This window comes from Salvelinus sp. IW2-2015, unplaced genomic scaffold (genome assembly GCF_002910315.2).
Source record: "Salvelinus sp. IW2-2015 unplaced genomic scaffold, ASM291031v2 Un_scaffold2716, whole genome shotgun sequence".
Classification (NCBI taxonomy): domain Eukaryota; kingdom Metazoa; phylum Chordata; class Actinopteri; order Salmoniformes; family Salmonidae; genus Salvelinus; species Salvelinus sp. IW2-2015.
In genome coordinates, this window is record NW_019944021.1 from 14,772 (window position 1) to 38,237 (window position 23,466).

Genomic DNA, 23,466 nt, shown 5'->3' on the forward strand with positions numbered 1-23,466 from the left:
GAAACCTAGGAAGAAACCTAGAGAGGAACCAGGCTCTGAGGGGTGGCCAGTCCTCTTCTGGCCACCCCATTTTTACTAATACTGTAGAACTTTGTTCTAGAGCTGTATCCGTACCGCTTGGATGCAGTGATCACAATATAGTGGCTAAATCCAGGAAAGCCAAAGTGCCAACAACTGGGCCTAAAATAGTGTATAATAGATCATACTAAAGGTTTTGCTGTGACTCTTATTTGGATGATGTTCAAAATATTGTTTGATCTGATGTGATTAATGAGGAGCATCCAGACGCTGCACTTAATGAATTTAAGAAATTGATTCTTACACATATTGATAAACAAGCACCTGTTAAGAAACTGACTGTTAGAACTGTTAAGTCTCCATAGATTAATGAGGAATTGAAAAACCCTAATGGTTGAAAGAGATGGGGATAGTAAGTCTGGCTGCACATCTGACTGGCTGACTTACTGCAAATTGAGAAATGATGTGACACATTTTTTTTATTATGAAGCCAATATGAATGATATAAAGAATTATGGAAAGACATTTTGGGAGTACTTTAAATTAAATTATTGGCAAAAAGACAAATTCAACTCCATATTTAATCGAATCAGATGGTTTATTCATCACAAAACCATTTAATGTTGCCAATTATTTTAATGAATACTTCATTGGCAAAGTGGGGAAACTTAGGCAGGAAATGCCAACAACGAACAGTGAGCCGTTGTACTCACCCATAAAAAAAACAAGTAATGAAAGAAAAGCATTTCAAGTTTGAATTTTGAAATAATAATGACAAACCTCCTCATTGACAACTTAAATGGAAAGCTACTGAGGATGGGCGCTGACTCTACAACCCGTCTGTCATAATCTGAGCCAAGAGGAAAGTATTTGTCCTCAGGCCTGGAGGGAAGCCAAAGTCATTCCGCTACCCAAAAGTGGTAAAGCGGCCTTTATCTGGTTCCAACAGCAGACCTATCAGCTTGCTGCCAGCTCTTAGCAAAATGTTGGAAAAAATTGTGTTTGAACAAATACAATGCTATTTCTCTGTAAACAAATGAACAACAGACTTTCAGCATGCTTATAGAGAACTGCACTCAACATGTACTGCACTGTCACAAATTACTGATGATTGGTTGAAATACATTGATAATAGGAATACTGTGGGAGCTGTACTGTTAGATTTCAGTGCAGCCTTTGATATTATTGACCATAACCTGTTGTTGAAAAAACTTATCTGTTATGGCTTTTCAACCTCGGCCATATTGTGGATTCAGAGCTATCTAATATAACTCAAAGGTTTTTCTTTAATGGAAGCTTCTCTACACCTGCATTGCTTGCTGTTTGGGGTTTTAAGCTGGGTGTCTGTACAGCACTTTGTGACCTCAGCTGTTTATAAATAAATGTGATTGATTTGATTAATGTAAAACATTTAAAGTGTGGTGTACTGCAGGGCAGCTCTCTAGGCCCTCTACTCTTTTCTATTTTTACCAATGACCTGCCACTGGTATTAAACAAAGCCTGTGTGTCCATGTATGCTGATAATTCAACCACATACGCATCAGCAACCACAGCTAATGAAGTCACTGAAACCCTTAACAGAGTTGCAGTCTGTTTTGGAATGGGGTGGCCAGTAATAAACTGGTCCTGAACATCTCTAAAACTAACAGCATTGTATTTGGAACAAATCATTCCCTAAGTTCTAGACCTCACCTGAATCTGGAAATGAATGGTGTGGCTGTTGAACAAGTAGAGGAGACTAAATTACTTGGCGTTACCTTAGATGGTAAAATATCATTGTCAAAATATATAGATTCAATGGTTGTAAAGATGGGGAGATGTCTGTCTGTAATGAAGAGATGCTCTGCTTTTTTGACACCACACTCCACAAAGCAAGTCTTGCAGGGCTCTAGTTTTGTCTAATCTAATCACGTCTTGCTCTTCATTGTAATCATAGGGCTGATATTAATACTATGCATGTCAGTCTCTCTTGGTTAAGAGTTGAGGAGAGACTGACTACATCACTACTTCTTTTTATATGAAACATTAATGTGTTGAAAATCCCAAATGGTTTGCATAGTGAACTTACACACAGCACTGACACACACACACACTTACCCCACCTGACATGCCACCAGGGGTCTTTTCACAGTCCCCAAATTCAAGAAAGTGTTTAGTATTAGACAGAGCCCTTATTGCCTGGAACTCCGTTCCATCTTATATTGCTCAAATGTGACCGAACGTCTCAAATCGGTCTTATGTAGCACAATTTGAAATTGTGTTTTTTACATTGGATAAAGGTAGAGACTCAGAGCTACAAAATGGTATATCAGACACTAGAGTTGAGGAACAATGGGAAAGTAATGTTGCTTTGACAGTTGATAAACTTGTAAACTCACTTTTGAGAAAATGGCCCTTAAGTGTTTTGGTAATTCTACTGGAGAGCCCTTCTTTGTCTAGACCCATTCAGCATCGGACGCTCTGGCCAATGAGTATTGTTGATCCCAACATTCTGACCTCACAACGACAGTCAAACTGGCTAAAATTGACGAGCTTCTTCCAGACACATAATGAGAGAACATCCGACTTTGACAATTTTACTCACTCTAGCAGAGCTGGTAAAGCTGTTTTCATGTTATCCAGAGCGTTGGTGACTGCAACTGCGCTGCTGGCAACAATTTAGTTATGTTTTTTTTGCCGACGTTTACTGACACCGGTCATATTCAATGGGTGTTTAGCGTTCATAAATTCATCAGTTATTCTGTTCTCTGGCACACTAAGACGAGAGTCTTCTTGTTAAGACATGTAGCCAGACAGCTAGCTAGGTAAACAACGAATCCCAACGCGTGACGTAACGTTAGTTAGCTAGCCAGCCAGCTTAACGTTAGCTAAAACTTACAGGAGCCTTGCCTGGCAGTCCAGCACCAAGGACAGACAATCTGTATGACTTCTAACAGCCAAACAGCCAATGGTGTCTTACATTACAATATACCATCACAGTTTAGTACAAGAGGGTAATCAGGTAGACATGTCAGCTTTAGGCTGTACCATTGGAGACTCATTCATTCACAGTTCTGAACTGCAGTTGTTCTAAAGTATCTCCTCATGTGCAACTGATCTTCTATGTTCTTATGAGTCCCACTGTGAAAAAGTCAGTACCCCCGCAATGGTTCATGTATTAAGCTAGCCCGAGGCTTATCCATACATCTACACCAGGTTCAGAACCCCTTGTGTAATCTATGTTGCTGTCTGATATGGTTAGGGTAATACTGGTTGTAGTAATGTGTATTCAGTGGGTCAGATGCACGATTAAGTTCTGGGTGGAGACGTGCTAGAAAATATACTAACGAGACAAGAGAATTCTCCACCCCTGAGGAATAACTCAGCCAGTCTCCACCCCTCTAAAAGGAAAACTCAGCCAGTCTCCACCTCTCTAAAAGGAAAACTCAGCCAGTCTCCACCCCTCTAAAAGGAAACTCAGACAGTCTCCACCCCTCTAAAAGGAAACTCTCAGCCAGTCTCCACCCCTCTAAAAGGAATAACTCAGCCAGGCTCCACCTCTCTAAAAGGAAACTCTCAGCCAGTCTCCACCCCTCTAAAAGGACTAACTCAGCCAGTCTCCACCCCTCTAAAAGGAAACTCTCAGCCAGTCTCCACCCCTCTAAAAGGAATAACTCAGCCAGTCTCCACCCCTCTAAAAGGAAACTCTCAGCCAGGCTCCACCTCTCTAAAAGGAAACTCTCAGCCAGTCTCCACCCCTCTAAAAGGAAACTCTCAGCCAGTCTCCTTCCCTCTAAAAGGAAACTCTCAGCCAGTCTCCTGTCTAGGGCACAAATATCCCCTTCCAAAATTCAAAAGATGGAGGCACCTGTAAAATCTGCATTTTGTCCAATGATCAGTGATCAAAAATCATCACACCGAATCAACGTTCCTCATTAGTCGTCACATCCCACAGTCTGTCGACAGATGCTACTACCATTTATGTTACGTGCATCTGTCCACGAGAAATTACTTGGTGAATAACTCTAAAAGGTTAGTATTACGTAACACACACCCCAGCAAACCCAAAATCGATTCTGTGAAAGTTCCCAGAACATTCTTAATGTCCCGCCAAATGTTCTCACAACACAACAACTTTCCAGTCAGACCACAGAATGTTTGTATAACACATTCACCAGATGTTGCAAGAATGTTCTTAGAACAAAATGTATCTGTTATTTTTAAAGGTTCCCAGAATGTTTTCATTCGTTTTAAGGAACAGTCTGGTGAGAACATTTTGGGGTCATCACAAAATATATGTTCCCAAAACACACAAACTGTCCAGTTGTGCTGACATTCAGATAATGTTTGTATCATTTCCAATTTCCAAATAAGGTCATAGCATATTTGTTTTAGGTTTAACATAATGTTTAATTGACGTTCAAGCAATATATATTTAGTGTAATGAACACGATGGGAGACAGAGAGCTGGTTTCAAGCGCAGGGCGCAGTAGGTGTATATTTGTAAAGGACCACAGGAGGAGGCAGAAGTGTCACGTTCTGACCTTAGTTCCTTTTTTATGTCTTTATTTTAGTTTGGTCAGAGCGTGAGTTGGGGTGGGCATTCTGTTGTTTTTCTATGTTTTGTTCTGTTGTTCTAGTTTCTATGTGTTTGGGGCTAGTATTTGTTTCAAATTCACGAAGCGGAAGCGCAGGTAGGTTGTGATGAGATCAAAGTTGTTCTCTGAAGGTTTGGGGAGCCATACTATATTAGGTATCCGATTTTACCACTTATTTGCTCGTGAATGTTGTATTTAGATTGCGAATAAGCTTTTGTGTGGTGTTCCTGTGTCATAGTACCTACTATTACGGGGACTTTGTTTGCGTGCATTTGTCATTTGTCAATCCACTTTGTTATTTGTGAGAGGATGATTCAGTTTTAACATATATTAAAATGAGTCACTGTACTCGGACGCTGGCACAGGTGCTGTATTAGTGCTCTTACTCTCTACTCGTACTCTAGAATGCAAAGTAAGCGAAGAGTCGTTGTGACGGGAGACGGTCATACCAACCAGAACGGTGGTGTGCGCAAAAGGGTTCAAATACTGGCAATACATAAGACAGAGCTAGGAGCAAGTGTTCATATAGGCTATACTTTAGCTGGTTAGTGACACGGTTATCCGGGTGTGAAGGAGCGTCAGTGCAATGTACTGCGCGTAAAGTGGAAACTGAGATTAACTAGGGGAAAACTCATCCATTTCCGATGTTGTAGCGCTACGCTTACAGGGTCAGGGAGGACAGGCAAAAAGGAGTCAGGTCCTTATGTTTGTAGTGAGAGCCAGTTAGTTTTACCTGAAAACAGCTCATCATTACCACCGACGGGGGAAGCGTAAATCACGCGGTGGTGAATCACATACAGATACCTCTAAAGACGATTTTAGTAAGACGAGGTTTTTCTGTGTTCACAAAACAAACATACCTCCACAGTGATTGGGGTTGCAAAAGAACGAGACTAAATAGGTGGGTGTTCATCAATGCCATACAAGGGGTGTTTTGATTCCATGTACTAGTATGTGAACATTGCATGCGTGTGTGTGTTCCTAGATGAATTACATAGTTGGGTGATCTCAGGCTCATGCGGGAAGAGTGAGCTGCGTTTCAGGGGATCTAGGTGTTTGAGGCTGTGAACTGGAGAGGAAGCTGGTTCCACCGTTGGGCACCATATCTTAGGACTCTGCTGTCCTAGCTTCAGGGGGAAGCTAGGGAGGGACTCCTGCCTGTCTTCCTTAGCTTTCAGGGGGGAAGCAGGGGGAGCCCAGCCAACAGCTTCAGGGGGAAGCTAGGGAGGGACTCTGCTGTCCTAGCTTCAGTGGGAAGCAGGGGAAGCCCAGCCAACAGCTTCAGGGGGAAGCTAGGGAGGGACTCTGCTGTCCTAGCATCAGGGGGAAGATGGGTAGGGACTCTGCTGTCCTAGCTTCAGGGGGAAGCTGGTTCCACCGTTGGGCACCATGGTCTTGTAGTGGATGCAAGCTTTGGCTGGACGCCAGTGGAGAAAGGTGACAACCAGGCAGGCTGCAGGGTTCTGTATGAGGAGTAAGGGTTTGATGGCACAAGCGGAGAGCCCAGCCAACAGCAAGTTGCAGTAGTATTATAGGTGATGTAGAGACACATGACATTTCAATTTAATTCACAGGACATTTGCACAACATTTAATCATATAAACAACCACATTTTTTTTTACACGTCATATGTTGACAATCTGAACATGTGAGGATTGAACCTGTTTAAACTTCTGCGCCACCAGGGCATCTCTCTTTCATCATCTTTTTTTCAGTATAAAGTTTAGCCATAGCAGTATTCCTGTATCCAGTAATCAGGAATTGTACGCTTCCTTCTTAGACGTAACTAACCCTGGGATCTACTGACAACTGGGTTTGTCACCATCACTTCTGGGCCCATATTTACAAGGTATCCAGGACTATGAGTGCTAATCTAGGATCACTTTTTCTGTTCAGATCATGAAAAATAAGACAGAGAGGGATCATGTGTGTTTAAAAAAAAAATGGAACAGTACATTTTTTTACATAATGTAAATTTTTTCACAATTAGTCTAAATTATGCATTTCTGACTGAATTTATGCATCTGGGTGAAATAAAGACATCCTCTTTTTTAGTAGAGTATATCTGAGCATCAATTTCACAGGTTTAAAAAATAAATAAAGATGGTTAAAGAATAATGTGGGATTGAAGCTGGAACCTTCAGATTTTTAGCCAGATAATTTACCCTCTGCGATACCAAGGGATAGCTGTGGTTATTTTTCAGTCGAATATGCTCAATCAGGACACACAATTCATGAGTTATTAAATTTTTTTCCCATTCTCTTCATATCCTGTGTACATGTAAGACTGTATTCAATGATTTTGCTCTTTGCTATTACCATTTTTTTTTAATGTACTTAATTGTTACCCAGAAATAATTTGATATTGAGATGAAAATTGCTGCATTGGACCTTTAATCATGTTGTTATCAAAAACATTCTGCAAATGTTTTGGGGATGTTATCCTAACGTGAGTTAAAACCCTTACTAGAACTTAATGTGAATCTAATGTTCTGGGAATGTTTCTCTGTTTGCTGGGATCCCTCCATTTATTCCCAAACAGACAGTTGTTTTAATTAATCTGTCTCTGTGGTGCTTGGAATACACACTCCCTAGTGGATTACCCTTTACAGTGTCTTCGCCTACAACCAAATATTGCTACTCCCGTTCATTGTGATCTCTTCACTATACCAATGTTTAAATATGCTTACAGTGAGAAAGACAGTGTCCGTATGAGTGAATCTAGGCTCCTACAGAAACATGTTCATTACCTAAAGACACTTTCACTTTGAGACTTGTACTGTATTCCCTGTGGGGTTTCTGCTAAACAGCGATGGTGCTTAGACTGCTGTGGAGAGACAATGCCGGGAAAATGTTTTCTGGTTGATGTGACTTTTCGTTAGTAGTGTAGTTGTAACGGCTTTCGTCTTCCTCCTCGTCTGAGGAGGAGAAGTTAGAAGGATCGGAGGACCAATGCGCAGCGTGATAATTGTTCATCTTGATTTAATAAAAGTGAACACTCAAAATACAAAAAAACAACAAATGTGGAAAAACCGAAACAGATCTGTCTGGTGCAGACACACGAAGACTGAAGACCATCACCCACKAAACCCAACACAAAACAGGCTACCTAAATATGGTTCCCAATCAGAGACAACACAAAACACCTGCCTCTGATTGAGAACCATATCAGGCCAAACACAGAAATAGGAAAACATAGAAATATAAACATAGACTGCCCACCCCAACTCACGCCCTGACCATACTAAATAAAGACAAAACAAAGGAAATAAAGGTCAGAACGTGACAGTAGTAAGTTAGTGTTTTATGTTATTCGTGTTCCCATAGAGTTAGTGCTTTACTGTCTCTCCTGTGTTTAGTAAAACCCAGTGCTGTATAGTAGTAAAATAACCCAATGCAGTATAGTAGTAAAATAACACAATGCTGTATAGTAGTAAAATAACACAATGCTGTATGGTATTAAAATAAACACAATGCTGTATAGTAGTAAAATAACACAATGCTGTATAGTAGTAAAATAACCACAATGCAGTATAGTAGTAAAATAACACAATGCTGTATAGTAGAAAATAACCCAATGCGTATAGTAGTAAATAACCCAATGCTTGTATAGTATAAAATAACACACTGCTGTATAGTAGTAAATAACCCAATGCGTATAGTAGTAAAATAACCCAATGCGTTATGTAGTTAAAATAACCCAATGCAGTATAGTAGTAAAATAACCAATCGCTGTAAGTAGTAAAATAACCCAATGCAGTATAGTAGTAAAATAAACAAAACGCTGTATAGTAGTAAAATACAAATGCTGTATAGTAGTAAATAACACAATGCTGATAGTAGTAAAATAACACAATGCTGCTTAGTAGTAATAACAATGCTGTATAGTAGTAAAATAACACAATGCTGTATAGTAGTAAAATAACCCAATGCAGTATAGTAGTAAAATAACACAATGCTGTATAGTAGTAAAAAACCCAATGCAGTATAGAGTAAAATAACCAATGCTGTATAGTAGTAAAATAACCCAATGCAGTATAGTAGTAAAATAACCAATGCTGTATAGTAGTAAAATAACCCAATGCGATAGTAGTAAAATAACACAATGCTGTATTAGTAGTAAATAACACAATGCTGTATATTTGTAAAATACACAAGCTGTATAGTAGTAAAATAACACAATGCTGGTAGGTGTAGTAAAATAACACAATGTTTTGTAGTAGTAAAAAACACAATGCTTTGTATAGTAAAATAACACAATGCAGTATAGTAGTAAATAACATCACATTCAGCAGTCTAGTAGTAAACCAATGCTTAGTAGTCAAATAACACCAATGCTGTATAAGTAGTAGAAATAACACAATGCTGTATATAGTAAATAACACAATGCGTATAGTAGTAAAATAACACAATGCTGTATAGTAGAAAATAACACATGCTGTATAGTAGTAAAATACACAATGCTGTATAGTAGTAAAATAACACATAGTAATAACATTAGTACAAAGAAACAATGCTGTATAGTATAACACAATGCTGTATAGTGAACGCAATGCTGTATAGTAGAACACAATGCTGTATAGTAAACAAATGCTGTATAGTATAACACAAATGCTGTATGTATAACACAGTATAACACACAATGCTGTATAGTAGAACACAATGCTGTATAGTATAACACAATGCTGTATAGTAGAACACAATGCTGTATAGTATAACACAATGCTGATAGTAAACACAATGCTGTATAGTATAACACAATGCTGTGATAGTAGAACACAATGCTGTATATAGAACACAATGCTGTATAGTAGAACCAATGCTGTTAGAGAAGAGCAGGATGCTGCTGTCCTGTGTGTGTGTGTGTGTGTGTGGTGGTGTGTGTGTGTGTGTGTGTGTGTGTGTGTGTGTGTGTGTGTGTGTGTGTGTGTGTGTGTGTGTGTGTGTGTGTGTGTGTGTGTGTGTGTGTGTGTGCGCGAATAGGAATAATATAATGCAAAGTAACATGTTTGGATACAGGAGCATGGGCGTATATTTTTGAGTGTGTGTCTGCATATCACCTCTATATAAACCCCTCTCTTTCTCCCCCAGCCTGTGGGACAGCGGCGGCGGGTGCGGAGGACGAGGGTGAGGCCGAGGCCGGCTGGATAGAGGGAGCGGCCATCTTGCTGTCTGTAGTGTGTGTGGTTCTGGTGACGGCCTTCAACGACTGGAGCAAGGAGAAGCAGTTCAGAGGACTGCAGAGCCGCATCGAACAGGAGCAGAAGTTCCAGGTGGTCAGAGGTGCTCAGGTCATCCAGCTCCCGGTAGCTGACATCGTGGTCGGGGACATCGCACAAATCAAGTATGGTACGTATGGAAACTAACCTACACCGTGACAGTATCCAACAAGCTTTCTCTGTCCTTAAGATTGTTCTGAACATCTCCTAACACAAAGGTCATTTGGTTCGGTAAGAATAATGAGGTAAGGGTCCTCTCGAGTGTCTAGATGTTCTTTACCATTCGGCCATCAGATTTGCCACCAATGCTCCTTATAGGACACATCACTGCACTCTATACTCCTCTGTAAACTGGTCATCTCTGTTAACCCGTCGCAAGACCCACTGGTTGATGCTTATTTATAAAACCCTCTTAGGCCTCACTCCCCCCCATCTGAGATATCTACTGCAGCCCTCATCCTCCACATACAACACCCGTTCTGCCAGTCACGTTCTGTTAAAGGTCCCCAAAGCACACACATCCCTGGGTCGCTCCTCTTTTCATTTTTTCAATGCTTTTTCGGGAAAAAAGCATTGTCTCTCATTGAATGACCACAAAGACTTGAATAATACCTACTGTTGACCAGTCACTGATGAAAGGGTGTAGACTACCTACTTTGGATTTGTTATTATTTATTTAACCTTCATTCTAGAATCTTCATTCTAGAACCTTCATTCTAGAATCTTCATTCTATAACCTTTATTTAACTAAGCAAGTCATTAAAAAACAAATTCTTATTTACAATGAGAGCCTACCCCGGCCAAACCCGGACGACGCTTGGCCAATTGTGCGTTGCCCTATGGGACACCAAATCACGGCCGGATGTGATTCAGCCTGGAATCGTACCAGGGGCTGTAGTGATGCCTCTTGCACTGAGATGTAGTGCCTTAGACTGCTGCACCACTCGGAAGCCCAGGATTCTCTCGAGAATGTTTTTTATGTGTCGAAACAGCCGGAATAAAACCTCACCGAAGTCCAAAACGAACAAAAACAGCACAAAATGTAGTCATCTGTCCACAATGAGTCTTAATGGATACATTCCTGTTTTATCCTCGTCTTAAACTACAATGAGTTAGCAAGGCGACTCTTAATGGCCAAACTTCCTGTTTTATCCTTATCCCAAACCATAATCCTTAATTTAAACAATCAGAATTAATGACTGAAGTTTTGTATTTGTATTTTATCATGGATCCCCATAAGTTCCTGCCAAGGCAGCGGCTACTCTTCCTGGGGTTTATTATGGATCCCCATTAGTTCCTGCCAAGGCAGCAGCTACTCTTCCTGGGGTTTATTATGGATCCCCATTAGTTCCTGNTTTCAGTCCAACCCTCTTCCTGGAGATCTACTGTCCTGTAGGTTTTCAGTCCAACCCTCTTCCTGGAGATCTACTGTCCAGTAGGTTTTCAGTCCAACCCTCTTCCTGGAGATCTACTGTCCTGTAGGTTTTCAGTCCAACCCTCTTCCTGGAGATCTACTGTCCTGTAGGTTTTCAGTCCACAGGACAGTAGATCTCCAGGAAGAGGGTTGGGTAGCCCTGCCCTTAGAGCAACCCTTAGCAACCCTTATTTTTGGAGTTTATAGCTGAGGTGTTATAATATAAAATAATGTTCTCCTGTCTGGATGCTACTTATCTGTTTCTGAGTCTCTGAACTGTTTTCTGTTTTGTTATTATTTTTAAAATGCATTTTATGACGGCGGTGTTATTTAACAGTGTCTGTTTTCTGTTCTGTGTGAAGGTGCCTGTGTTATAAAAGAGTATATGCTCTGTTGTTTTATTAAAATAGTATATTGTTTGTTCTGTTGTTTTATTAAAATAGTATATTTTTTGTTCTTTTGTTTTATTAAAATAGTATTTTTTTTTTCTGTTTTATTAAAATAGTATTTTTTTTGTTCTGTTGTGTTTTAGGTGACCTGCTTCCAGCGGATGGAGTGTTGATACAGGGGAACGACCTGAAGATAGATGAGAGTTCACTAACAGGAGAGTCTGATCACGTCAAGAAAGCAGCCGACAGAGACCCGATGCTGCTGTCTGGTCAGTCAGTCATTTATTGTGATGTTACAGAGGTCCTGTGTGGCTCAGAGTGGAGAGATAGCAATGTACTACGTCGTAGTACTACGATGTATTCACATACTGTACTACGATGTATTCACATACTGTACTACGATGTATACACATACTGTACTACAATGTATTCACATACTGTACTACAATGTATACACATACTGTACTACAATGTATTCACATACTGTACTACAATGTATTCACATACTGTACGGGGGCTCAGAGTACATCATTCGAGTGCTTGTGGGTTTACTTTTCTGTCTTGTCCACAAACTGACTTGTATACCATGCATGGTTTCAGGAGGCCTTGTGTTGTCTCAATCTATTAGTCAAGATACAACAGGATGACAGTTGATCAATGGGAGAAACCTTAATTCTTAGTTGAATATCAACAGAGAGAAGCTGATATGCACTTTGTTCTCTGTAATGGCTTTCTCTCTCTTCCATAGAGTTGACTCATATTGTGGAGGGAGGAATAAAATTTAATATACTGGAAATGTATTATCTCTCTCTCTCTCTCTCTCTCTCCTTCTCTCTCTCTCTCTCTCTCTCTCCCCCCCTCTCTCTCTCTCCCTTTCTCTCTCTCCTCCCCCTCTCTCTCTCCTCTGTCCCTCTCTCCTCTTCTATCTATATATCTCCATCTATTTCTCTCTTTCTCTCTCTCTCTCTCTCTCTCTCTCTCTCTCTCTCCTATGTATGATGCTGCGTGTGTGGTATTATTTATATACACAGTACAGTGCCTTGCAAAAGTATTCATTCCCCTTGGTGTTTTTATTATTTTGATGCATTACAACCTGTAATTTAAATTGATTTTTATTTAGATGTCATGTAATAGACATATACAAAATAGTCTAAATTGGTGAAGTGAAATGAAAAAAATAATGTAAAATACAGAAAAGTGCTGCGTGCATATGTATTCACCCCCTTTGTTTTGAAGTCCTTAAATAAGATCTGGTGCAACCATTTACCTTCAGAAGTCACAGAATTATTTAAATAAAGTCCACCTGTCTGTAATCTCAGTGTCACCTGATCTCAGTATATATACACCTGTTCTGAAAGGCCCCAGAGTCTGCAACACCACCAAGCAAGCGGCACCATGAAGACCAAGGAGCTCTCCAAACAGGTCAGGGAAAAAGTTGTGGAGATGTACAGATCAGGGTTGGGTTATAAAAAAATATACGAAACTTTGAGCATCCACGGAGCACCATTAAATCCATTATTAAAAAATGGAAAGAATATGGCACCACAACAAACCTGCCAAGAGAGGGCCCGCCCACCAAAACTCACGGACCAGGCAGGGAGGACATTAATCAGAGAGGCAACAAAGAGACCAAAGAAATAACCCTGAAGGAGCTGCAAAGCTCCACAGTGGAGATTGGAGTATCTGTCCATAGGACCACTTTAAGCCGTACACTTCACAGAGCTGGGCTTTACGGAAGAGTGGCCAGAAAAAAGGCCATTACTTAAAGAAAAAATAAGCAATCATGTTTGGTGTTCGCCAATAGGCATGTGGGAGACTCCTCATATCTATGGGAAGAAGGTACTCTGGTCAGATGAGACTAAAGTTGAGCTTTTTGGCCATCAAGGAATACACTATGTTTGGCGCAAACCCAACACCTCTCATCACCCTGAGAACACCATCCCCACAGTGAAGCATGGTGGTAGCAACATCATGCCGTGGGGATGTTTTTCATCGGCAGGGACTGGGAAACTGGTCAGAATTGAAGGAATGATGGATGGCGCTGAATACAGGGAAGTTCCAGAGATTTGAGACTGGGACGGAGGTTCACCTTCCAGCAGGACAATGACCCTAAGCATACTGCTAAATCAACACTCGAGTGGTTTAAGGGGAAATATTTAAATGTCTTGGAATGGCCTAGTCAAAGCCCAGACCTCAATCCAATTGAGAATCTGTGGTATGACTTAAAGATTGCTGTATACCAGCGGAACCCATCCAACTTGAAGGAGCTGGAGCAGTTTTGCCTTGAATAATGGGTAAAAATCCCAGTGGCTAGATGGGCCAAGCTTATAGAGACAAAACCCAAGAGTCTTGCAGCTGTAATTGCTGCAAAAGGTGGCTGTACAAAGTATTGACTTTGGGGTGAATAATTATGCACGCTGAAGTTTTCTGCTTTTTCTTGTTTGTTTCACAATAGAAAATATTTTTCATCTTCAAAGCGGTCGGCATGTTGTGTAAATCAAATGATACAACCCCCCCCCAAAAATCCATTTTAATTCCAGGTTATAAGGCAACAAAATAGGAAAAATGCCAAGAGGGGTGAATACTTTGGCAAGTCACTGTATGTATTAGTGTACAAGTCAGTGATTTCCTTTATTTTCTCTGACAGCCAATCAGATATTGATGAATAGGATCCATAATTCTGTTTCATAATCTCCCTTTCTGTGCGTGCGTGCGTGCGTGCGTGCGTGTGTAGGTACCCATGTGATGGAGGGTTCCGGCAGGATGCTGGTAACAGCTGTGGGGGTCAACTCTCAGACCGGTATCATCTTTACACTGCTGGGGGCCGGAGAACCAGGGGAAGAGGAGAAGAAGGAGAAGAAAGGTATGTCCCGCCCTCTTTTTCACTTCCTTCTCTCTCTGGTGCCACTTATTGTTATCCTACTGTATTGTCCAATCAATTGGGTTTTGGAGTAAATTACTGTACCCTTTTCTACTGTAATGTCTAATCCAACGGGTTCTGGAGTAAATTACTGTACCCTTATCTGCTGTAATGTCCTATCCAACAGGTTCTGGAGTAAATTACTCGTACCCTTCTTCTACTGTATTGTCCAACAATTGGGTTCTGGTGTAAATTACTGTACCCTTTTCTACTGTAATGTCCTATAAAACTGGTCTGGAGTAAATGACTGTACCCTTTTCTACTGTATGTCCTATCCAACGGGTTCTGGAGTAAATTACTGTACCCCTTTCTACTGTAATGTCTAATCCAACAGGTTCTGGAGTAAATTACTGTACCCTTTTCTACTGTAATGTCCTATACAACGGGTTCTGGAGTAAATACTGTACCCTTTTCTACTGTAATGTCCTATCCAACGGGTTCTGGAGTAAATTACTGTACCCTTTTTTATTGTAATGTCCTATCCAACGGTTCTGGAGTAAATTACTGTACCCTTTTCTACTGTAATGTCCTATCCAACAGGTTCTGGAGTAAATTACTGTACCCTTTTCTACTGTAATGTCCTATCCAACGGGTTCTGGAGTAAATTACTGTACCCTTTTCTACTGTAATGTCCTATTCAACGGGTTCTGGAGTAAATTACTGTACCCTTTTTTATTGTAATGTCCTATCCACGGGTTTCTGAGTAAATTACTGTACCCTTTTTTTATTGTAATGTCCTATCCAACGGGTTCTGGAGTAAATTACTGTACCCTTTCTACTGTATGTCCTATCCAACAGGTTCTGGAGTAAATTACTGTACCCTTTTCTACTGTAATGTCCTACCAACGGGTTCTGGAGTAAATTACTGTACCCTTTTCTACTGTAATGTCCTATTCAACGGGTTCTGGAGTAAATTACTGTACCCTTTTTTTATTGTAATGTCCTATCCAACGGGTTCTGGAGTAAATTACTGTACCCTTTTTTTATTGTAATGTCCTATCCAACGGGTGGTGGAGTAAATTACTGTACCCTTTTTTTACTGTAATGTCTAATCCAAAGGACAATCTACACATTACTATTTAATAGTAAATGTGTGCTCTGTTACCTGAATGCTGTATAATAGAATGTTGCACTGTTACAGTGATGCCACTCTACTGTAGACAGGTAGTCTCGATGTGTACTTCCATGCTACACTATAACAGAACCTCATTGCAGTGAGATCTCACCCACACTGCCAACCGTTTTTAACTGTGATTCTCAGATAGACAGTGGATGTATACACTATACACTTGTACCAGAGCATAGCAAAGCTCCTACTGGTTTGTAATAATGAATGATTCCTTTTGAAACCTCTTAGTTTACTGAGTGGGGGGTGGGGGGGGTCCTTTATACTCCGACCATAAAGGACTATAAAACCACAGAGTGAAGACGAACGGGACTTCTTGTTTGAAGTCGAGTATCCATCCTGGAGAAATAAGGTTGAATCGATTGACTCTGTTTAGCCTTCGCTGCATGTCTTACCCAGTAGGCGATGCTGGTGGTGATGACGTCATTTCAAACAGTCTTTGCCATTTGGGTTGTTGCTTTTAAACTGTTCAACTATAGACTGAGTGGCGGCAGTACTTCTTGGTTGAAGTCCATCTTTGGATAACTAGGTTTTAATCTCTGTGACGTTACTCTAAAGTAATATGTCTAAATAATACTACATGCCAACCACACAGCCTGTACTATATGACTGGTAGGTTCTTCACACACTACAGGTCCTGAACTGTACTATAGTTACTCGGGTATATTCTACAGGACCCTGAACCGTACTGTAGTGACTCGGTATATTCTACAGGACCCTGAACCGTACTGTAGTGACTCGGGTATATTCTCAGGACCCTGAACCGTACTGTAGTGACTCGGGTATATTCTACAGGACCCTGAACCGTACTGTAGTGACTCGGGTATTCTACAGGCCCCTGAACCGTACTGTAGTGACTCGGGTATATTCTACAGGACCCTAACCGTACTGTAGGACTCGGGTATATTCTACAGGACCCTGAACCGTACTGTAGTGACTCGGGTATATTCTACAGGACCCTGAACCGCTACTGTAGTGACTCGGGTATATTCTACAGGACCCTGAACCATACTGTAGTGACTCGGGTAAATTCTACAGGACCCTGAACCATACTGTAGTGACTCGGGTATAATCTACAGGACCCTGAACCGTACTGTAGTGACTCGGGTATATTCTACAGGACCCTGAACCGTACTGTAGTGACTCGGGTATATTCTACAGGACCCTGAACTGTACTGTAGGGCTCGGGTATATTCTACAGGACCCTGAACCGTACTGTAGTACTCGGGTATATTCTACAGGACCCTGAACCGTACTGTAGTGACTTGGGTATATTCTACAGGACCCTGAACCGTACTGTAGTGACTCGGGTATATATTTTGGCGTTGTCATTGTCCTTCCCGGCATTGCACAGCTACTTTGCTGGATCTGCATTCAGGCTTTCACAGTAAGGGCTCCGTTCGTTGTGCTTTCGCAGTAAGGGCTCCGTTCGTTGTGCTTTCGCAGTAAGGGCTCCGTTCGTTGTTAAAGGGTACTGGTATGTTCTGGTGTGAAGTCTCCAGGTTGCCTCTCCTCTCCTTACTCCTTGTTATATACAGTATATGGTTCTATAAACCAACACACAGGTGAGGCAGTGGAGGATGGCCAACAAAACACGGGTAGAGTGTCTCTCTTGTGACCCTAGTCACCCTCTAATCAACCTTGTCCCACCCCTATACCCAATACCCACCAGGACCAACCCTTTAACCCCCGTAACCACCCTACTAAACCACCCTAACCCCTTTCTCGGTCCCTGATAAACACCAACAACTACCCGGCTTCAGTCACTCAGGTTCGTCCCTTAAAAATAGGATCCCTACCCCTCAATCCACAATAGAGTTTCTACGGTGTCAAATTACAGCCTGTGATTGGTTAAATCAAAATGATCCCAGCCGGTGATTGGTTAAATCAACATTATCGCTGAAAATCAGAGCCTGCCATTGGATAAACCAAGTACGGAGGTAGTAACTACTGGTAACAGGGCCATTTGGACCCTGTATAGAGGTAGTAACTACTTGTAACGGGCCATTTGGACCCTGTATAGAGGTAGTAACTACTGGTAACAGGGCCATGTGGACCCTGTATAGAGGTAGTAACTACTGGTAACAGGGCCATGTGGACCTGTATAGAGGTAGTAACTACTGGTAACAGGGCCATGTGGACCCTGTATAGAGGTAGTAACTACTGGTAACAGGGCCATGTGGACCCTGTATAGAGGTAGTAACTACTGGTAACAGGGCCATGTGGACCCGTTATAGAGGTAGTAACTACTGGTAACAGGGCCATGTGGACCCTGTATAGAGGTAGTAACTACTGTACAGGGCCATGTGGAGCCTGTATAGAGGTAGTAACTACTGGAACAGGGCCATGTGGACCCTGTATAGAGGTAGTAACTACTGGTACAGGGCCATGTGGACCCTGTATAGAGGTAGTAACTACTGGTAACAGGGCCATGTGGACCCTGTATAGAGTAGTAACTACTGGTAACAGGCCATGTTGACCCTGTATAGAGGTAGAACTACTGGTAACAGGGCCATTTGGACCCTGTATAGAGGTAGTAACTACTGGTAACAGGGCCATGTGGACCCTGTATAGAGTAGTAACTACTGTAACAGGGCCATGTGACCCTGTATAGAGGTATAACTACTGGTAACAGGGCCATGTGACCCTGTATAGAGGTAGTAAACCTGTACAGGCCATGTGGACCCTGTATAGAGGTAGTAACTACTGGTAACAGGCCATGTAGACCCTGTATAGAGGTAGTAACTACTGGTAACAGGCCATGTGGACCCTGTATAGAGGTGTAACTATGGTAACAGGGCCATGTGGACCCTGTATAGAGGTAGTAACTACTGTAACAGGCCATGTGGACCCTGTATAGAGGTAGTAACTACTAGTAACAGGCCATGTGGACCCTGTATAGAGGTAGTAACTACTAGTAACAAGGCCATGTGGACCTGTATAGAGGTAGTAACTACTTAACAGGGCCATGTGGACCCTGTATAGAGGTAGTAACTACTGGTACAGGGCCATGTGGACCCTGTATAGAGGTGGAACTACTGTAACAGGGCCATTTGACCCTGTATAGAGGTAGTAACTACTGGTAACAGGGCCATGTGGACCCTGTATAGAGGAAGTAACACTGGTAACAGGGCCATTGACCTGTCATAGAGGTAGTAACTACTGGTAACAGGGCCATGTGGACCCTGTATAGAGGAAGTAACTACTGGTAACAGGGCCATTTGGACCTTATTCAGTATGCGTGGTATGCACAGGAGTGGAATTGAAGAAAAAAAATCACTCTTAATTCTAGGAATTCAATATTATCATTCAAAACCCATTTTTACATGTAAAAAATTATTGAGGATTTTTTTTACTTTTTCCTTCAGCTCTCCTCCCAATTCCACCGCAGATGTCTGTCTGGATGAATGTTGACCATTGTTACGATGGTGGAATTTGACATTCAAGCAGTTTAACCACAATGCTCAACTGTCATCAGGGTTTGGGGTTCAATTTAATTTAAATTTCTGCCAATTCAGGAAGAATTTCATTGAAATTCCAATTCTCTTCAATGCTTTTCAATTGGGAAAATGTAGAATTGGGAATTTGGTTTATATTCGGAATTGACTGGAATTGAGATGGAATTGAGTCCCAACCATGATTCAAGAAGTTTAACCACAATGCTCTTCTGCTTCCCTACACTTGTTATTTTATTACTTATTTGCTGCTCAATAACATGACATGAATAACATGGTTGAGACTGATTGATCGTATTGATTGATTAGCCCCTGAAATCCAACTCTATATTACGTTAGGTGTTCCTAATGTTTGTTATACTCAGTCCCTTATAAACCGGGTCGTTCGAGCCCTCAATGCTGATTGGCTGAAATCCGTGGTATATCAGACCGTATACCACGGGTATGACACAAAATGACTTGTTTACTGTTCTAATTACGTTAGTAATCAGTTTATAATAGCAATAAGGCACCTTCGGGAGGTTTGTGGTATATGGTCGATATACCACGGCTAAAGGCTGTACTCTGCGAATGCCTTGTGGTATATGGTGAATATACCACGGCTAAGGGCTGTACTCTGCAAATGTGTCGCTCATAAGAACAGCCTTTAGCCGTAGTATATTGGCCAAATACCACAAACCCCTCGTACTTTATTGGTTTAAAAAACAAAAAACACCTGACAGATTAGATCTTAAGCCTTTTTTCTCTTCACGGGTTTGAGGTTTTCGTTGAGGAAATTGGTCAAACCTCTTACTTATCCATTATTATTGTGTTGTCTTCTATGTTCTTTTCATTTGGTTTCTCCATTATTATTGCGTTGTCCTCCATCACCACCTCTTCTTCACCTCCACCTCCATCTCCTTCCTCCTCCTCCTCCTCATCTCCTCCTCCTCCACTTCCAACTCTCTCCTCCTCCACCTCCTCCTCTTCCTCTTCCTCCTCCACCTCCTCCTCCCTATAATTCTCACTCTCTTTTTCCTGTACCCTCACCTTCTCTCCTTTAAATGCATGTTTCTTCTTTTCCTGAGGTTGTGAACAGTCTTCATTTCCTTCTGTCTTCCTCCTTTTTCTTGCTTTCTGTTGTTTCCGGTTGAATGACTTGAGTAGTAATACATACAATACATACAATATTAAAAAAGTTCAATAGAAAATCAAAATGATTTAGTCGCTAGGTAGTGAGGGATGATCCGGTTGCGTTTGGAGGTTAGAGAGATGTAGCGACATGGGTTTTAATAAAGCGATGTCTATAAGTGTTCTTGTGATGTATGTTGTGAGAAGGTTTGGGGGGGTTTTTGCTGGTTGCTAGTCATGACTAGCATGTCATTATCATCACGGACGTTGTTGGGTCTAAATGTTCCCTCGGAAAGAATCACTGGTTTTCTCTGGGCAGGTCACATAGTCGATTACTAGTTTTCTGTGACTGATATCTGAAGTAGATTAATCTATACGGGGGGTATCTACATCCTAAATGCCACCCTATTCCCTATATAGTGCACTACTTTAGACCAGAGGCCTATTCCCTATATAGTGCACTACTTTAGACCAGGCCCTATTCCCTATATAGTGCACTACTTTAGACCAGGGCCCTATTCCCTATATAGGCACTACTTTAGACCAGGGCCTATCCTAAGTGCACTACTTAACCAGGCCCTATCCCTATATAGTACACTACTTTAGACCAGGACCCTATTCCCTATATAGTGCACTACTTTAGACCAGGCCGCTATTCCCTATATAGTGCACTACTTTAGACCAGGACCATAGGGAAACCTAGGTATGCACTACTTTAGACCAGGACCATAGGGAAACTAGTAGTGCACTATATAGGAATAGGGTGCCATTTGGGATGCATGCATTGTGTTGTGTACTGTCTGCTGCTCATCTGCCCCTGGACTGTCTACTCTCACACTACGGTCCTGACCTGTCTCTCTGCACTGCAGTGGCAGGTGAATGGGTAATTGAAAATGGAGGCAGCTTAAAAGTACAATTACCCCATTCACTTGCCTCGTTGTGTCCTCTGGGAGGAAGTGGAGGCAGCTGAAAAGTACAATTAACCATTCACCTGCCTCGTTGTGTCCTCTGGGAGGAAGTGGATCTGATATTGTGATTGAAATGAACAAGTAGACATTTTCATGTCACTGCCTGAGAAAGAAACAGTCTGAATATGATACAGATGGTTATAGATGTGCAGGACGATGCTCACTTGATAAGAGTTTCACTTTGTTTTCCCTTTTAGTAATATGCACCAAGGTATTCAATGTTTACATTTGAAAGATATTGTTTTGGTACAATCATTTGGTGGTAAGGTGTACCTTGAAATTAAAAGGGTTGTAATAAATTAATTCACATGAGATATAAAACGACATGTGTATAAATCAGTGTTTAAAGGTAGTCTGTAGTCTATCAGACCCTGTAGTCCTGTAGTCTACCAGACCCTGTAGTCCTGTAGTCTACAGACCCTGTAGTCTGTAGTCTACTCAGACCCTAGTCCTGTAGTCTATCAGACCCCTGTAGTCCTGTAGTCTATAGCCTGTATCTGTATCTACAGACCCCTGTAGTCCTGTAGTCTATCAGACCCCTGTAGTCATCGACCCCTGTAGTCCTGTAGTCTACAGACCCCTGTAGTCCTATCAGACCCCTGTAGTTCCTGTAGTCTATTCAGACCCCTGTAGTCTAGTCTCAGACCCCTGTAGTCCTGTAGCTATCAAGACCACCTGTCTTCTATTCAGACCCCTGTGTCCTGTAGCTATCAGACCCTGTAGTCCTTAGTCTATCAGACCCTTATCCTGTAGTCTATCAGACCCCTGTAGTCCTGTAGTCTATCAGACCCCTGTAGTCCTGTATGTAGTCTATCAGACCCCTGTAGTCCTGTAGTCTATCAGACCCTGTAGTCTAGTCACCCAGACCCTGTAGTCCTGTAGTCTATCAGACCCCTGTAGTCTGTAGTCTATCAGACCCCTGTAGTCCTGTAGTCTATCAGACCCTGTAGTCCTGTAGTCTACCAGACCCCTGTAGTCCTGTAGTCTATCAAACCTGGAGTCATGTAGTCTATCAGACCCTGTAGTCCTGTAGTCTACCAGACCCCTTAGTCCTGTAGTCTATCAGACCCCTGTAGTCCTGTAGTCTATCAGACCCCTGTAGTCAGTGAGTCTACCAGACCCCTGTAGCCTGTAGTCTACCAGACCCTGTAGCCTGTAGCTATCGACCCTGTAGTCCTGTAGTCTACAGACCCCTGTAGTCCTGTAGTCTACCAGACCCTGTAGCCTGTAGTCTACAGACCCCTGTAGCCCTGTAGTCTATCAGACCCCTGTAGTCCTGTAGTCCTTCAGACCCTGAGTCTGTACTACCAGACCCCTGTAGTCCGTAGTCTACCAGACCCCTGTAGTCCTGATAGTCTATCAGACCCCTGGTAGTCTATCAGACCCCTGTAGTCCTGTAGTCTACCAGACCCCTGTAGTCCTGTAGTTACCAACCCTGTATCCTTAGCTACCAGACCCCTGTAGTCCTGTAGTCTACCAGACCCCTGTAGTCCTGTAGTCTATCAGACCCCTGAGTCTACCAGACCCCTGTAGCATGTAGTCTATCAGACCCCTGTAGTGCTATCAGACCCCTGTAGTCCTGTAGTCTACCAGACCCCTGTATATCCTTTAGTCTACCAGACCCCTGTAGTCCGTTAGTCTATCAGACCCCTGTAGTCCTGTAGTCTACCAGACCCCTGAGTCCTGTAGTCTATCAGACCCCTGTAGTCCTGTAGTCTATAACCCCTGTAGTCCTGTACGTCATCAGACCCCTGTAGTCCTAGTCTACCAGACCCCTGTTAGTCCTGTAGTCTATCAGACCCCTGTAGTCCTGTAGTCTACCAGACCCTGTAGTCCTGAGTCTACCAGACCTGTAGTCCTGTAGTCTATCAGACCCCTGTAGTCCTGTAGTCTATCAGACCCCTGTAGTCCTGTAGTCTAATCAGACCCCTGTAGTCTGTAGTCTATTCAGACCCCTGTAGTCCTGTAGTCTACCAACCCCTGTAGTCCTAGTCACACCCCTGTAGTCCTCGTAGTCTAGACCCTGGATCTATCAGACCCCTGTAGTCCTGTATACAGACCCTGTATAGTCCTGAGTCTACCAACCCGTAATCCTGTAGCACCAGACCTGTAGTCCTTATATCTATCAGACCCCTGTGTCCTGTAGTTCTATCAGACCCCTGTAGTCTATCAGACCCCTGTAGTCCTGTAGTCTACCAGACCCCTGTAGTCCTGTAGTCTACCAAGCCCCTTGTAGTCCTGTAGTCTATCAGACCCCTGGGTGGCAGTAT

The 23,466-nt window shown here is 42.1% G+C and overlaps 1 protein-coding gene across 1 annotated transcript in view; it reads left to right on the forward strand.

The window, feature by feature from the left end:
• Nucleotides 1–23,466, forward strand: part of LOC112074612 (plasma membrane calcium-transporting ATPase 2-like) — a 74,314-nt gene that overhangs the window by 6,052 nt on the left and 44,796 nt on the right. Inside the window, exons 3-5 of the mRNA XM_024141754.1 lie at nucleotides 9,687–9,944; nucleotides 11,761–11,886; nucleotides 14,352–14,480. Of these exons, the coding sequence (XP_023997522.1) occupies nucleotides 9,687–9,944; nucleotides 11,761–11,886; nucleotides 14,352–14,480 (513 nt within the window). The remainder of the gene's footprint in view (nucleotides 1–9,686; nucleotides 9,945–11,760; nucleotides 11,887–14,351; nucleotides 14,481–23,466) is intronic.